At 40.4% G+C, this 17,961-nt stretch overlaps 1 protein-coding gene and 1 long non-coding RNA gene across 4 annotated transcripts in view; one reads left to right on the forward strand and one right to left on the reverse strand.

The window, feature by feature from the left end:
* Positions 1-17,961, reverse strand: part of hsf1 (heat shock transcription factor 1) — a 31,105-nt gene that overhangs the window by 1,273 nt on the left and 11,871 nt on the right. For 2 of the 3 annotated variants that reach the window (XM_029734867.1, XM_029734866.1), the window contains exons 5-13: positions 14,800-14,875; positions 9,786-9,847; positions 9,574-9,682; positions 8,518-8,654; positions 7,789-8,013; positions 4,801-4,875; positions 4,016-4,121; positions 2,763-2,816; positions 2,111-2,171 (exon numbers count right to left, since the gene is read on the reverse strand). In XM_029734867.1, the coding sequence (XP_029590727.1) occupies positions 2,111-2,171; positions 2,763-2,816; positions 4,016-4,121; positions 4,801-4,875; positions 7,789-8,013; positions 8,518-8,654; positions 9,574-9,682; positions 9,786-9,847; positions 14,800-14,875 (905 nt within the window). The remainder of the gene's footprint in view (positions 1-2,110; positions 2,172-2,762; positions 2,817-4,015; positions 4,122-4,800; positions 4,876-7,788; positions 8,014-8,517; positions 8,655-9,573; positions 9,683-9,785; positions 9,848-14,799; positions 14,876-17,961) is intronic. The other variant, XM_029734868.1, reaches the window with a different exon arrangement.
* On the forward strand, positions 1,221-2,218 carry LOC115175565 (uncharacterized). The gene is made up of 2 exons (XR_003872061.1): positions 1,221-1,644; positions 1,684-2,218. It is a non-coding gene; the product is annotated as an uncharacterized LOC115175565 (long non-coding RNA).

Consider the following 17,961-nt stretch of genomic DNA (forward strand, 5'->3'; position numbering starts at 1 on the left):
TCTATGAAGACAGCGAGATCTTTTTATTTAACTAGATATCTATGGAGTTTCCATAGCCCTTTTACACTTCTTTAGTGTACACAAGTATTACATTGAAAGTGTTAATGTTCTTTCACTATGACATTTTAAAGGTTGATTCAAGTGTGTTAAATTCCGCAGTATGTATTATGTAGTATGATGAGTAGTATGTATTATGTAGTATGATGAGTAGTATGTATTATGTAGTATGATGAGTAGTATGTATTATGTAGTATGATGAGTAGTATGTATTATGTAGTATGATGAGTAGTATGTATTATGTAGTATGATGAGTAGTATGTATTATGTAGTATGATGAGTAGTATGTATTATGTAGTATGATGAGTAGTATGCGGAGTATGATGAGTAGTATGTATTATGTAGTATGATGAGTAGTATGTACTATGTAGTATGATGAGTAGTATGTATTATGTAGTATGATGAGTAGTATGTATTATGTAGTATGATGAGTAGTATGTATTATGTAGTATGATGAGTAGTATGTATTATGTAGTATGATGAGTAGTATGTATTATGTAGTATGATGAGTAGTATGTATTATGTAGTATGATGAGTAGTATGTATTATGTAGTATGATGAGTAGTATGTATTATGTAGTATGATGAGTAGTATGTATTATGTAGTATGATGAGTAGTATGCGTGGAGTATGATGGTTTTTAGGCGATCCGACTAAATTCACATAGAAATTTGTTATACATCTGTCATTCTCATTGAAAGCAAGTCAGAAAAGCAGTAGATCCATTTGCATGCTTCCCGTTTTTAAGATTAGTTTTTCACATACTAAGCTTTAAAACAGAAGAAAACACAATGTTTTGGGTTATTGAAAAAATACAGTATTTCACAGTGGTTAATTGGTCCAAAGTTGTGTCACAAACTTAAATTAGGCAAACGGTTAGAATTTGGTCACACTTTATTTGGATAACATACTATCAACAAACTATCTGTTGATAAGCAACTGCTTGCTAAGTTTACGGTTAGGTTTAGAATAAGAGTTAGAGCAACAGTTAAGGTTAGGAGAGTTGAAATGTTACAGATAGTCTGGAGAGCATCTATGGATGGACTATACAAATAAAGTAATACCTACAATTTTAAACAACCAGGAAATGTTGGAGTGTTTTCTACATATTGCAAGAAGTGACAGAGGCCTCATTATCATATTTCGCAGCATACTGTGTTGCAGGTAGATCATTTTGAATTGTTTGTTTCAATATCTTTGTTTTGTACATTGGTTGTTATTGATCTTATGGTATGCAAAGATAAACAACATACAGATTGGGTTAGTGGTTGGAGTTATTGCAAGCGTTACTGAGATAGATTGTGTAAACGGGAACAACTAAGTAGTCCTTTCAAATTACACCTTCCAGCCTAGCAATAACTTTGACAGCCGGTTGGGGTTCATGTAAAGTTCAGATTGTTGGTGTCCTCCTTCAGGCTGGATTCCATAAGGAATTAGATGTCATGGTAATCGGTGGTAACCTTATCATTCATTCAAATAGCACAGTGGGAAATATGCAAATTAGGCTTTAGTCTCTACAGTGTTAAAAAGGTAGTAAAGTACTAAAGGGAAAATGTAGTCAGATGATTGAAATTCAAAACATAGAAAAGTGTCAAATAGCATGGGAGCCAATTAAAAACACAGAAAGGTGTCAAATAGCATGGGAGCCAATTAAAAACACAGAAAGGTGTAAAATACCATGGGAGCCAATTAAAAACACAGAAAAGTGTAAAATGGCATGGGAGCCAATTAAAAACACAGAAAGGTGTAAAATAGCATGGGAGCCAATTAAAACACAGAAAGGTGTAAAATGGCATGGGAGCCAATTAAAAACACAGAAAAGTGTGAAACCACAGATGTTTTGACTAAATGGGGTGGGACTATATAAACCCCAAAATGGTGTTGAATTTGACTCCATGCGAGTTGAATTAACTCTTGCAATTTTACTGTGTAGTAGCAGTAGTAGTAGTAGTAGTAGTAGTAGTAGTATCAGTACACAGTCACATAAAAGCAAAATTAATATTTACAAAATAATGCATAGTCAGCATGATATACAGTATATTAGGAGTTTTTACCTGTGTAGTTGTCACTTCTCTCAGCCCCTTTGGGTGGATCTGATGAAAGCAAGTCCTGGATCTATAAAAACAGAGGAGCCTACAGTGTGAGACACTGACTTATTTTATCAACAATACAAAAGGAAGTAAATAGCTAAAGTCACAATCCCCTTGCCCTGCTACGGCAGCAGGTCTATATCCATACCCCTTCAACCCCATCTCCCAAAGACTACCCTCTGGCAAATGGTTCAGGTCAATCACGACCAAAACCTCCTGCCACCTGAACAGGTTCTTCCCCCGTGCCGTGGCCCTCACCAACCAGCCACCTTGTCCACGATGATCTTTTCCTTCATGTTTACTATTCATCCATGGACTATGCACCCTGCACTTTCATAGAACTGCACATTGCTCTTTGTACACAGAATTTACACAATCCAGATTGTATGTACACAATGAACATCAAGCTATCACGCACCTGCCCTTTGTACCAAGCACATCCCGCATCTGCCCTTTGACAGACCCTTATATTATCTATATATTTCCCCTACCCTGTAAATTGTTTTATCTATACATGCACAACTCATAATGTAGTCTGTAGTTTTTAGCTTGGTGTTCATTGTGTACATAGAATGTGGATTGTGTAAATTCTGTCTCTAGAATCTGTCTAACTTACACAGTCAAGGCTCTCCAGGTCGAATTCAGAACCAGGCAGGGAAGAACTGAAGAACTGAAAGACAAGTAGTTGAAGAAAATGTTATTATCCCCTGGGGTTTTCAGAAAATGTTATTATCCCCTGGGTTTTTCAGAAAATGTTATTATCCCCTGGGGGTTTTCAGAAAATGTTATTATCCCCTGGGGGTTTTCAGAAAATGTTATTATCCCCTGGGGGTTTTCAGAAAATGTTATTATCCCCTGGGGGTTTTCAGAAAATGTTATTATCCCCTGGGGGTTTTCAGAAAATGTTATTATCCCCTGGGGGTTTTCAGAAAATGTTATTATCCCTTGGGGGTTTTCAGAAAATGTTATTATCCCCTGGGGGTTTTCAGAAAATGTTATTATCCCTTGGGGGTTTTCAGAAAATGTTATTATCCCCTGGGGTTTTTCAGAAAATGTTATTATCCCCTGGGGGTTTTCAGCAGAATCATATCAATAATAACATTCACAAGGAATAAGACAATATACATTGAGTGTACAAAACATTAAGAACACCTTCCTAATATTGAGTTACACCCCCCCCTCCTCCTGCCCTCAGAACATCCTTCATTCGTCGGGGCATGGACTTTACAAAGTGTGGAAAGCGTTCCGCAGGGATGCTGGCCCATGTTGACGCCAATGCTTCCCATATGTGTGTCAAGTTGGCTGGATGTCCTTTGGGTGGTGGACCATTCTTCATACACCTACTATTATACCCCGTTCAAAGGCACTTAAATCTTTTGTCTTGCCCTTTCACCCTCTGAATGGCACACATGTACAATCCATGTCTCAAGGCTTAAAATTCCTTCTTTAACCAGTCTCTTACTGCATCTAATTGCTGTAAATCAGAATGTGTTCTCAGTCAAATTACCTGGTAAAATAAGGGTAAAATATATATATAGTTTTTATAAAATGTAAACTGATTGTGTATTTAACAAGTGACATCAATAAGGGATCATAGCTTTCACCTGGTCAGTCTGTGTCACAGAAACATCCTGATGTTATGTAAAACCAGTGTGCACAAACATAACCTGACCCATAAACTCTGTGTAGTCAGGGTCAACTCACACCGAGTTCACCAAAAAAGCCACAGTCCCTTTAAAACACACCCTGTCACCTAGAAACGCAGAGTGACAAACCTCACTGCACATTCTTATTTGACCAGTCAGTGTCCCACACAGTAAATGCCTCAGCATACGGTTGCTGGGACAGAAAAACTTAGCCTGAACTTACTTCAAAGAGGGGTGAGGACTCGAAATTGATGGACTGCGCGTTTAGGATAGTCTGCAGGTTTTCCAGGCCATTGTCGATGCTGTCCAAATGGTCACTCAGCTCACTCCTACACCAAAAAACAAAACATGGTTCATACTTATACGTTTCTGAAGATCTCCCTGACTAAACACGCATTAAAGCAAATTAGCGGTTTGAAAGAAATAGTAGTAAAATCACCCAACACAACTCATTTGATATGAGCAACAGAAGCCATTGGAACAGCGCTGAGCGGGCCACACAATCACCGAGTTGTGAGCCTGATCCCCAGAACGTGGAATAGTCTGCCTTTCCCCTACAGTTCACTGGGCCTGCCACATTAAAACCCACTCACCTAAATGGAGGGTAGCATTTGGGGTTGTGCAGATAGATTAACATTTGGACAAAACATGCTGAATCAGATGTTTTTTCAAGCCTGTGTGTTCAAAACATTATCAATTATCAATAATGATGTTCTCAGTTGGTGCCAAATACTGAGAACTATCAAATATTGAGACACACTGTTTGTAGACCAAGAGTACAGGTTGTCACATCCAGGGATAGGGTAAATGATACGCAATAATGACTGATCTAATATATTTGCTCAGTATAGACATCACTTCGTTCATTTATCAACTTACACACAGGCTTGACAGATTGCCAGCAGAAACAAGCCCAGAAAACAATGTCAGGTACAGGCAGCAGCATCAATCAAGAGTTCTGGGGGGAGGACAACATAACAGGGTTTGTGGGCCAACTGAAATGCTAACCCTGGGTGAGGTCTGAGGTGTAGAGTCGAGGAGGGGCTGGGGAAGAGGCGAGAGACCTCTGACATCTGTGTTGAACTGAAAAGATAGAAGCACAACAGCTGGAGAGAGAGGAGACCATAGCACTACTACACACTGCACCCCATAGGTTGACTACAGCCCAGGAAGGGGGATCACATTGGCTACTCGGCTTCTCATTGGCTGAAAATAAGAATAAGGGCAGAGAGGAAGAGGCAAAGCAAGCTGTTCCCACTCTCGTCAAAATCTGTCCAAAATAAGCCCAATGTGTTTCCATGGGCTTATTTTGGACCTAAGTTTGTCGACGACTCCATTGTTAGGGCGGAGACATGAGCATCTCATCATTATATAGTGATCTCTGATAAGGGGCATTGGGACCACAGGAAAAGGGACGTTGAATGGCTGCTGGTTTAAAATGATATCCTGCTGAAAAAAATATTAAGCCACAACATACAGTGCCTTCAGAAAGTATTTACAGCCCTTTACTTTTTCTAAATGTTGTTGTTACAGCCTGAATTTAAAATGGATTAAATTTAGATTTCGTGTCACTGATCTACACACAATACCCCATCATGTCAAAGTGGAATTTTGTTTGTAGAATATTTTCAAAATGTATACAAAATAAAAAGCTGAAATGTTTTAAGTCAATAAGTATTCAACCCCTTTGTTATGGCATGCCTAAATAAGTTCAGGAGTTAAGAGGTTAAAATAGAGGTTAAAATGAGGTTAAAATGATTTTTGAATGACTACCTCATCTCTGTACCCCACACACAATTATCTGTAAGGTCCCTCATTTGAGCAGTGCATTTCAAACACAGACTAAACCACAAAGACCAGATATTTTTTTCTCAAATCCTCATAAAGAGTGATAGATGTGTAAAAACACTGAATATCCCTTTAAGCATGGTGAAGTTATTAATTAGGCTTTGGATAGTGTATCAACACACCCAGTCACTACAAAGATACAGTTGTCCTTCCTAACTCACTTGATGGCGAGGAAGGAAACTGCTCAGGGATTCCATGAGGCCAGTGGTGATTTTACAACAGTTACAGAGTTTGTTGGTTGTGATAAGAAAACTGGAGGATGGATCAACAACATTCTAGTTACTAACCTAAATGAAAAGAAGAAAGCCTGTACAGAAAACAAATATTCCAAAACATGCATCCTGTTTGCAACAAGGCACTTAACTAATAATGCAAAAATGTGTGGTAAAGAAATTAACTTTATGTACTGAATGCAAAGCGTTATGTTTGGGAAAAACCCAACATAACATCACTGATTACCACTCCTCATATTTTCAAGCATTGTGGTGCCTGCATCATGGTATGGGTATGCTTGTCATTGGCAAGGATTAGGGAGGTTTTTTGGGGATAAAAAGAAATGGAATACAACTAAGCACAGGCAAATCCTAGATGAAAACCTGGTTCAGTCTGCTTTCCAACAGACACTGGGAGACAAATTCACTTTCAGCAGGACAATAACCTTAAACACAAGACCAAATATACACTGGAGTTTCAAAACAACATTGAATGTTCCAGAGTGACCTAGTTACAGTTTTGACAAAAATTGGCTTGAAAATCTATTATTTTATATATTTGTTTACCTTTATTTAACTAGTCAAGTCAGTTAAGAACAAATTCTTATTTTCAATGACGGCCTAGGAACAGTGGCAAGACTTAGAAATATACTTCTAGCAATGATCAACAATCAACTTGACAGTGCTTGAAGAATTAAAACAAATTATAACAGGAATAATATTGTATAATCCAGGTATGGAAAGCTCTTAGACACTTGCCTAAACATACTTACAGCTTTCAATCGCTGCCAAAGGTGATTCTAACATGTTTTTTCACGGGGAGGGGGGGATATCTATGTAATCAAGCTATATTAGTGTTTTATTTTTCATTAATCTTGAATAAATGTTTGAATTTTTCTTCCACTTTGACAAGAGTATTTTGAGTAGATCGTTGACCAAAATTGAATCTTTGTAACCCCTTTGTAACACAACAAAATGTGGAAAAAGTAAAGGGGTGTGAATACTTTCTGAAGGCACTGTATGTAATGTACAGTCTAGCTTCCATTAGAGAGTACGATTTCTAGAAAACAAATCATTTTAACTCATCTCAACAGTGACACAGAAGTCAATGACTGAGACAACATCAAGAAAGGAAAAAAGAAAAAGCAAAAAAAATTTGAAAACTGCATTTCTCGGTCTGATGTATTGTATGCCCATAAATCTATACATCTGAAGTACAGTAGATTAAGATTACAGTATGCATTAGTTTGATTAAATGGCAAGTAACTTATTATGTACAGTTAGCACCAACAGCCAGAATCCTAAAACTAAAAAGCCAAGATGAAATGCAACAAATCAACAGAACTATGTCTAAAGTGCCATCCAATCCATGTTTGGTTTAAAATAATTAGCCTAGTCTTTGAAGTGTATACTTAGCAAAACCAGAGAAAGGCAAGAGGGTTGTGTATGTAGAGCTTGTTGAATGATGGTGCGTATTAAACTAGCATAAAGCGCTAACAGCTGCCTAAACTGTTCATCAGTGGAGGAGCTGCTTTGAATCCCTGGCACATCCTCTTGATGCAATGTGACGTGATAGACACAGAGATGGTTGAGCATGGGGAGAAGCATAGGACAATAGGAAGGCTGCAGACGTCCACTGGCATGCGACGACTGATTATCAAGGCAATGAAATGCTAGTGTGATGCAAGTGGATCTTAAGCTATGGAAAAACCGCAATGACGAATAGTGAAAAGCAGCAGGTGGCCTTCCTATCGCTGCGGTGTGTTTTAGCCAATTAGATTGACAAGGAATCCTTTAAGGGGAAGTGAACAAATGAACACGAGTGTAGAAGGGGAGAATTAGGCTCATATCTGTTGGCCTGTGCTAGGTGGGAAGGGCTGAGGGACAGACTGGCAGTGGGACCTGATCACGGTGACATTATCTAGGAATCACTCACTTGTCTAGACAGGCGAGGCTGAGACACTTCTGCTCCGTAGGGGTCGTTGGGGCGGGGGACGCGTTAGGCTCGTTGCTCTCCTGCAGGATGGAGTTGATGAAGGTGATGGGGGACAGGGGCGTGTCTACCTGGACTCCTGCCCCACCGATCACGGCCTCGGCCGGACAGACCTCCTCCAAGACGGGACTGGACGGCTCCTCCTTTATGTGGACCAATGGGCTCGTGCTGAAGACAGGAAGAGAAATGGGGTAATTTTGTTTATTCTTGGATAGTTGGTATGGGGTCAGGAGTTGTTGCTGAATCCTGACTTGACCAGGAAAAACTTTAGGCCTTAGTTCAGGGTTCCCCAACTGGCAGCCCGTGGGTGATTTTATTTGCCCATCAAATCAGCTCCAAGTGATTTGAATTTTGGAAATTGGTTCCAAAGTATTCCCACGCATAATAGAGAGGTATGAAAAAAGTATACAAATGTAAGCAAGGTTTGAAATGATTATGTTTTAGTCAAATGATATATCCGTTTGGGCTTCTTGCGGTCAATTTGAAGTCTGTTTCTGCTCCCTGACCATCCCCTCAAGAAAACAATCTAGTTGATGATCCCTGCCTTAGTTGTTAGAGGATTTCTTGGTCAGGTCATGTGATCAGGAAAGAAAAGTAGATTTTAAAAAAAAAACACAAAAAAAAACAATCACATTTAACAGATGGTTGATGAAATGAGGCAAGCTCACTAACCTTTCCTCTATCCACTCATTAGTGACCTCCACAGGGCTGGCCTGTGCCAGGTCGGTGACGTCAGAGATTATGGGGCCATTGTTAAGAGACGGCTCTGCCGTGAAGAGACCGGTACTGGTGAATGGTGCGCCCGAGGCCTGGGAAGATGACACACATTCACATACATAGTACAGCTGTACTGACATCCTAACAAGATCAGTTGACATTTTTTTTTTAAAAATACTTTTTTTTACCCCTTTTTCTCCCCAATTGTGTGATATCGAAATTGGTCATTAGTCTTGTCCCATCGCTGCAACTCCCCTACGGACTCGTGAGAGACGAAGGTCGAGAGCCAATCGTCCTCCGAAACACGATCCTGCCAAGCCGCACTGCTTCTTGGCACACTGCAGTATCTGGAAGCCAGCAGCACCAATGTGTCAGAGGAAACACCGTACAGCTGGCGACCGAAGTCAGTGTGCATACGCCTGGCCCACCACAAGGAGTCGCTAGATCGCGATGGGACAAGGACATCCCGGCCGGACAAAACTTCCCCTAACCCGGACGATGGGCCAATTGTGAGCCGCCTCATGGGTCTCCCGGTCTCGGGCCGGCTGCGTCACAGCCTGGGATCGAACCCGGGTCTGTAGTGACGCCATAGACAACTGTACCACTCGGGAGGCCCACTAACAAGATCAGATGCGTAACACAAGCTCAATAACAATACACCTTTCTTAGTGGCGCTCCAGCGACCACACCTCTGAAAGCACTAGCTTACCTCTGTCTGGTTAAAAGACCAATAAACTTAAAAAGTGACTTACAGTAAGTCCTCATGTCTGAGATATGAATTAGCCATCTGTGATTGATGAAGTCTTTTCTGGAGATTGTCACAATTTTGTGTACTTACCTCACTAGCCTACATCAAAACATGCCTTACAAATCAAGTTGTCCATATCATAACTCAATTGTAAAGTACAGCTGTAAGCAATAGCATCAACTGTGAATTCACTCAGCCTGAGTTCCACTTCTACCACAGGGAGGTGCCAAGCTCGGCTAGGTTCCCGGTGATGCTGAACTCACGGAGATAGCAGGCGAGCCCTGCAGCGAGGCCTGAAGATGTTCCAGAGAGTACTGCCTGCTGAACTTGGGCAAGGAGTGGGCAGAGCTGCTGTCATTCAGCATCAGGGGACTTTAGTAGTTCCATAGAGAGGAGACACAAAACAAGAGTCAAACACTCACAACCCTTTACTGGTTCACTATTGAATGTGCGGTAGCTATGTTAAATGACTTGCATCTTTCTCTTCATCCCCAGGACTCTGTTGGACTGCACTAGGGTCACTAGGAACTGGATCAGCTGTGGGAGACAGACACAGTTAGCAGTAGAGCTGGGTGATATTGGCAAATTTCACGATAAATTGACTGAATTATCACGATAACAATAAATAGAACTATACATTTCTAACATGCCTACTTTTGTATATTGCCGTACCCTTAGAACGTCTGCTAATACTTTGAATGCTTTAACTAGCAATTGAACCGTTAGCAATTGCCTATATTATCAGACTTATTTCATTTAAAAATTCAAATTTGTCTCGTATACATTTCTCTAGCTACTTATCATGATTATCGATATCAGTTAAATGTCCTCGATAAATGGTTGGTACAGTCTGTGTCAACGTTTGGTTTATCGTCCCAGCTCTAGTTAGGAGATGATTGGTTGATTTATTAGACAATTTAAATTCTACATATACACCCAGACACCAATGCAATGACAGTACAGGGTTTATTCTGGATCAAAAAGGGGCTTAGGTGGTGGGTGCGGCGATGGGCAGTTTGCCGTCGGAATGTTTTGGGCTCCCCCATCCTGACAGTGTAGAGAGTTTTTGGGCATTTTTAAGCCAACTTTCTGCAATTCTACACATTTCTCCATGGGGCTGAGAGACATTTTTGGAGTTTTAAAGCTAATTTTCTGCAACTCCATGCATTTTGCCATGGCTAATGCTGTGAATTTTTTGTTGCTCAAACACAATATCAAATCCATTGTTTAAAAAATTCCAAATTCTCCTTGACTGTCTAGATTATATTATCAAAGAATACAGTACAAGTCAAAAGTTTGGACATACCTACTCATTAAAGGGTTTTTCTTTATTTAGACTATTTTCCACATTGTAGAATAATAGTGAAGACAACAAACCTATGAAATAACACATATGGAATCATGTAGTAAGCAAAAAAGTGTTAAACAAATCAAAATATATTTTATATAATTTGAGATTCTTCAAAGTAGCCACCCTTTGCCTTGACATTTTTGCACACTCTTGGCATTCTCTCAACCAGCTTCATGAGGTAGTCACCTGGAATGCATTTCAATTAACAGGTGTGCCTTGTTAAAAGTTAATTTGTGGAATTTCTTTCCTTCTTAATGCATTTCAGCCAATCAGTTGTGATGTGACAAGGTAGGGTTGGTATACAGAAGACAGCCCTATTTGGTAAAATACCAAGAAATTGGTTATATTTTAACATCTGCGTAGCCAGGAGCTAAAATAAAACTTGGTTCTATTTGTGACGCGCTGCATGTCCTGCCTCTCCCATCTCCTCATTGGTTTTTAGGAGCATATACCCACGTGGGTGAATGAAAGATGAACTGAGGTTCACACCCCAGTTGGTGGTGGTAACGCACCTTCAAGTTGGTTGCAAACCACCATATAAAGTCAAAAGAAGAAGAAGAAGCCTGAAGGAGGAGAGATAATTAGAAATGAACTCGGTTTACCGTTTTATCTGTGGATTAATTGTCAGATTAGAGTACCTTGTGAATCAGGTCAAACAACAACCCAATGATTATATCCCAGGACAAATTAGCTACAGTAGCAACAGCAAGCTAGCTAGCTAAATTGCAATACATGTTTAATGCTTTTTGACCTGTCCCCAAATGAATATAGTTGGTTCAGAGTTCGTTTTGATATTTCAACCTGCGTGCCCTGATTGCATCGGGTGTGGGTGGACAATACCAACATGCACGTGCAAGCGGTGTGGTCAGCATGTTAGAGTTACCAGCCTCAGAAATTGCAGCCCAAATAAAAGCAGACACATCTCAACATCAATTGTTCAAAAGAGACTGCGTGAATTAGGCCTTCATGGTCGAATTGCTGCAAAGAAACCACTACTAAAGGACACCAATAATAAGAAGAGACTTGCTTGGGCCAAGAAACACGAGCAATGAACATTAGACCGGTGGAAATCTGTCCTTTGGTCTGATGAGTCCAAATTTCGAGATTTTGGGTCCTAACCACCTATCTTTGTGAGACGCAGAGTAGGTGAACAGATGATCTCCGCATGTATGGTTCCCACCCTGAAGCATGGAGGAGAAGGTGGCGTGATGGTGCTTTGATGGTGACACGGTCTGTGATTTATTTAGAATTCAAGGCACACTTAACCAGCACGGCTACCACTGCATTCTGCAGCGATACGCCATCCCATCTGGTTTGTGCTTAGTGAGACGATCATTTGTTTTTCAACATGACCCAACACACCACCAGGCTGTGTAAGGACTATTTGACCAAGGAGAGTGATGGAGTGCTGCATCAGATGATCTGGCCTCCACAATCACCCAACCTCAACCCAACTGAGATGGTTTGGGATGAGTTGGACCGCAGATTAAAAGGAAAAGCAGCCAACAACTGCTCAGTATAAAAAATGTATAGAATAAAAAGGAAAGTTTTACATCTTCCTAAGTCTGAGGGTGGTTCTAACCTTCCAGATTTGGAATTGTATAAACTCGATACCCAAGGCTTTTACTTGTGACATATAGTTAAACGCACTAAAAAGGAACAATGGGTACCTATAGAGGATGTGGATGCTCATCCTCAGAATATTTTTACATGTCTATTTTCAAAGGATAAAGCTAAGAACATTAACAACTTCATAGTTACGAACACTGTAACAACTTGGAAGAAAATGAAACGTATTCTACAAGAACCAATGTGACTTCCTAAAAATACAACCCTATAGAACATTCCTTGGATAGCTTTTCACAATTCACTGATAAATTGGTCCACATGGAAGACTAAAGGCATTGCAATTGTAAATGACATTTAACGACAATGTACGCTTAATCCAGTATAAACTAATGTTTAATATACAAGAGACAAAATGCACAAATTCTACAGCACAACGTCAGAGTCATGTCTTAAGTGTAAAATTATTAATGACTCAATGATCCATGCTCTCTGGGAACGCTATAATGTCCGGAAGTTGTGGGCGAAGCTAGAAAGTTGACTGTCAGAAGTATTACAATGTAAACTTACTTTCAATCCGTCTGTCTGCATATTTCAAGACATGACATATAGGGATGTCGTGAGATACCCGATGGGTTGGACGATTCTCTTGTCGTCACTCATTGAAAAAACGTATACTAAAAACTTGGAAATCAATCCGCCATCATTGACACAATGGAAAAATGTAATGATTTATTATTTAAAATATTGAAAGTGCGTGGGCTACGGAGAGAAACAAAATGGTGCAGTTTCAGTCCATGTTGCGGAGAGTGATGCTGGCGCTGGAGACGGGGTGCTAGTGGGTCTGTGAGGTGCGATGTAGTTGATATTTCTACAATGTTGTCATTGGTATATGTATGTTTTGTATTGTACATAAAATATAAAAATAAATTAAAAAGGAAATAAACATTTAGGTCGCCCGAGGATTTCAATGGCAGAAAAATCCCTGCAGTGCACACATTCAGAATCATTGACGATGACAAACAAATCTAGGACACAATCCAAGTGTTATATATATATATACACACACATACATACATACATACAGTGCATCCGGGAAAGTATTCAGACCCTTGACTTTTTCCACATTTTGTTACATTACAGCCTTATTGTAAAATGGATTAAAAAAAAAAAATCTATCCATAAACAAATCCCCATAAGGACAAAGCGAAAACAGGTTTAGAAATTTCTGCTAATTGATTCAATATAAAAAAAACAGAAATACCTTATTTACATAAATATTCAGACCCTTTGCTATAAGCCTCGAAATTGAGCTCAGGTGCATCCTGTTTCCATTGATCATCCTTGAGATGTTGCTACAACTTGTTTGGAGTCCACCTGTGGTAAATTCTATTGATTGGACATGATTTAGAAAGGTGCACACCTGCCTATATAAGGTCCCACAGTTGACAGTGCATGCCAGAGCAAAAACCAAGCCATGAGGTCGAAGAGATTGTAGGTAGAGCTCTGAGACAGGATTGTGTCAAGGCACGGATCTGGGGAAGGGTACCAAAAAATATCTGCAGCATTGAAGGTCCCCATCATTGTTAAATGGAAGAAGTTTGTAACCACCAAGACTCTTCCTAGAGCTGGCTACCTGGCCAAACTGAGCAATAGGGGGAGAAGGGCCTTGATCAGGGAGGTAACCAAGAACCCGATGGTCACTGACAGAGCTCCAGAGTTCCTCTGTGGAGATGGGAGAACCTTCCAGAAGGACAACCATCTCTGCAGCACTCCACCAATCAGGCCTTTATGGTAGTGGCCAGACGGAAGCCACTCCTCAGTAAAAGGCACATGACAGCCCACTTGGAGTTTGCCGAAAGGCACCTAAAGACTGAGACCATGAGAAACAAGATACTCTGGTCTGATGAAACCAAGATTGAACTCCTTGGTCTGAATGCCCAGAGTCTGGAGGAAACCTGGCACCATCCCTACAGTGAAGCATGCTGGTGGCAGCATAATGCTGTGGGGACGTTTTTCAGCTGCAGGACTGGGAGACTAGTCAGGATCTAGGTAAAGATGAACGGAGCAAAGTACAAAGAGATCCTTGATGAAAACCTGCTCCAGAGCGCTCAGGACCTCAGACTGAGGCGAAGGTTCACCTTCCAACAGGACAACGACCTGCACACAGCCAAGACAACGCAGGAGTGGCTTCGGCACAAGTCTATGAATGTCCTTGAGTGGCCCAGCCAGAGTCCGGATTTGAACATCTCTGGAGAGATCTGAAAATAGCTGTGCAGCGACACTCCCCATCCAACCTGACAGAGCTTGTGAGGATCTGCAAAGAAGGGGAGAAATTCCACAAATACAGGTGTGCCAAGCTTGTAGCATAATACCCAAGACGACTCGCATACATTTTACGTATGGGTGGAATCGAACCCACTACCCTAGCGTTACAAGCACCATGCTTTACCAACTAAGCTACAAAGGACCACGTGTTATCACATGAATTACTATGTTACCATAGCACAGAAGAGCCAAGCCCATGTTCTGCGTGGTCAGAGCAGTGGCAGGTACCGTTACTGTCTTTTACCTTGTTGACGACTTTCTGTTGCTGGGCGTGTTTCTGTCTGAGGCTGGCCACCTCCCTCCACAGAGCTTCATTCTCACTGGAAAGACAAAGGGGATACTCGTTTACAGATCAGTTAATCATTATTTTAAATTGAATGCCACAAATGGCAAATGTATTTCACATTTTAGTCATTTAGCAGACACTCTTATCCAGAGCGACTTACAGTAGTGAGTGCATACACTTTCATACTTTTTTCATTCTAGTCCCCCATGGGAATCGAACCCACAAGCGCCATGCTCTACCAACTGAGCCACAAAGGACCGCATATACAACTGATGCCCAATTAGGCCAACTAATCATTTGCCTTCCATTCCCAAACCCACGACATCCTCTCTGGGTAATGTCATGGACGCTTGCTACAATGACATCAGTCCTTGACATTGTGATGTTTCTTCATACATCATTTGAATAGTCTAATAACCAGCTGCAACGCATGTTTAGAAATAAATCAAAGAATGACTAACCAATCTCAGAACAGCACGTCATCCCTAACTGACCTAAAACTCCACAGTACATGTAGCCAAGATGGGGGAAGGGCAAAGGGCATCAGGGCAAGGGCTTAGACCCTAATCTTTAAGAGCCCCCCATACTGTGGCATGCCTAACGAGACACAGCAGATTTTTTACTGTACTGGTAAAGATTTGAGGAATAGTTGAGGCAGTTTATTTTGTTAAGTTAATGGCTATTGAAAGATCTTAGCGCGCTGTGTTTATTCAGCTTTTTTAGTGCAGTCTATAAAGACCATGCCCCTCCACCTGGCTCTTAAAGCCTGGCTCCCCAGACTATGGTTAAGCTGCTTTGTGGGTGTGCTCATGGGCCTGATTCATCCATTGTCCATACACATGGCTCACATTAAATGACTTGCCCTGGACTCAGACAAAACCTAGCCTGGACCCAGATATGTTTGTGCTGTCCTGTAATCTCTTATGGTCTCTGTCCCACGTGAGTTGGCAAGACAGAGCAAACAATTATGGAACCAGGCTAGACAACACCTTGATGAATTATGTCAGATTGATTCTTCTGGCTCTATGACAAAATGAAGATTTCAGAATCACCTTCAGTTTCCAAGTACATAGAAATGTACCAGGAATGACCTGGTGCTGCCACAATAATCAGAATATAAATGTATATATTTCAGTGTTTGATTAGCATTTTAGTCTTATGTCTTCACTAAGTTGGCTCTAAAAAAGTGCAAATGAAATTATAGATATAGTATCTTAATTTGATTACTCAGCCGCAGGAAATTCAAATGAGCCTTGTGATTTACATAACTTCACTGAAAACCCGCAGTTCTCCCTCGATCAAATGTTAAAGCACCGGACAGAATACATGTCCTACAACTGTAGATCCTACTACACTCAAAAATCTATCTACATTGCTGCCATACATCAACAACTGTCGTTTTATATAGATTAAAGGGTAGGTAGCATAAACGTAACCACATTCAACATGTGGATTTGCATTAGAATAAGCATCAAAAGTACTGGTTTAAATAACATTCAGTTAACTTACAAGCAAATACATTGAATTTGTTAAAATTCAGCTTGCAAGGTTGCTAGCCAACTTGCCTGCTAATGTTAGCCCTACTAGCCTGCTAACGTTACGTTAGTACTGCTTGAGTCCACCAGTTGCTATCAACTCCTAGGTTATATCTACATTAAAGTAAACCAAAGTTTAGGAAATGCATAACGCCAGCTAATCAGTTATCAAATAATGTTACTGGCATAAGCAGTTCTCTAAGCCAATCCGCTCGCCTCAATCAACAAGTTTTTTGCATAAATTTGCATGGTTTCTTCTTAGTGAATGTACACTACCGTTGAAAAGTTTGGGGTCACTTAGAAATGTCCTTGTTTTTGAAAGAAAAGCAATTTTCTTGTCCATTAAAATAACATCAAATTGATCAGAAATATATTCCATAAAAAATCTGCCGTTTCCAACTACAATAGTCATTTACAACATTAATGTCTACACTGTATTTCGGATCAATTTGATGTTATTTTAATGGACAAAAAAATTGCTTTCCTTTCAAAAACATGGACATTTCTAAGTGACCCCAAAGTTTTGAACGGTAGAGCTGGTGAGCTACTACGTACACTAATACTTGGTTTGGAATGCAATTACATGCTAACATGGCTAGTAGCTAATGTTAGCAACTGGAACTAGCTAGGTAGCACCGGTTCGCCATATGACGTTGAGAAATAGTGCATTGTGGGTAATAAGTTAATAAATATGTAAAAACACTAAAACATAACTATGTTTGTAGTTATAGGTAACCAGATCGTGACGACAACTAAGTTGCTAAGTCTTTGACCACACTGTTACTTTGGTGAGTGAAAGCATGCTTCCTACCCTTTAATAAACACAAGATAGATATATTGGTCTCCACTACAACACACAAGTGTATCCCGTAGGCATCACCTAAACCATAGCCTAATGTAACCTATCAAAATCATTTCCTTTTAGAAATGTATTATTTTTGTATTCATTCATAATCAAATCCTTCTGCTGCAGGATTTGCGACTAAACTGGTCAAATTAAGAAAAAAACTGGTCAAATTAAGATCTCACACCTGTATTCTAGACCTGAAAAATCTAAATCAATCAACATGTAGGCCTGGCTTTCGAGGACAAAATGAAACATTAATTTGCTGATTATCATAGCTTCAGCCTTACAACCTGGCATTGTTATGGAGTAACGCATGTTAACCTTAAGAACTTCCAGTACACAGATGTGGTATTAAAACAGAGACTGAACGAGGGTTGAAGGAGGTGTGTACTGGGGGTGTCATCTGAGTGCTACAGGGCCTTCAAACTTCCGACATGGAAAAGAGAGGTGCTCCATCTGTGTTTATAGACTATCAGTGGTCCTTGCTGCCTTGTAAACTCACCCTGCCCTGTATCAGGTTGTGCCACAAAAGCCCACTGTCTGTGCTGACCTCCCTGTGGGGCAGATGAACAGGGTTTATAGAGGCAGGTGTGGATGCCTCCAAGTGGATAGGGTCATCACTGCCCCCCCCGAAACACCACTCTGACCAATAGTTAGAAGGATTATTTAACATGTGAAAGTCATCTGATAATCAGAAACATAGCTATAACTTTTCAGACTGTCAGATTTGTCTGAGTG

The sequence above is a fragment of the Salmo trutta genome, chromosome 36 (assembly GCF_901001165.1).
Source record: "Salmo trutta chromosome 36, fSalTru1.1, whole genome shotgun sequence".
NCBI classification, from domain to species: Eukaryota; Metazoa; Chordata; class Actinopteri; order Salmoniformes; family Salmonidae; genus Salmo; species Salmo trutta.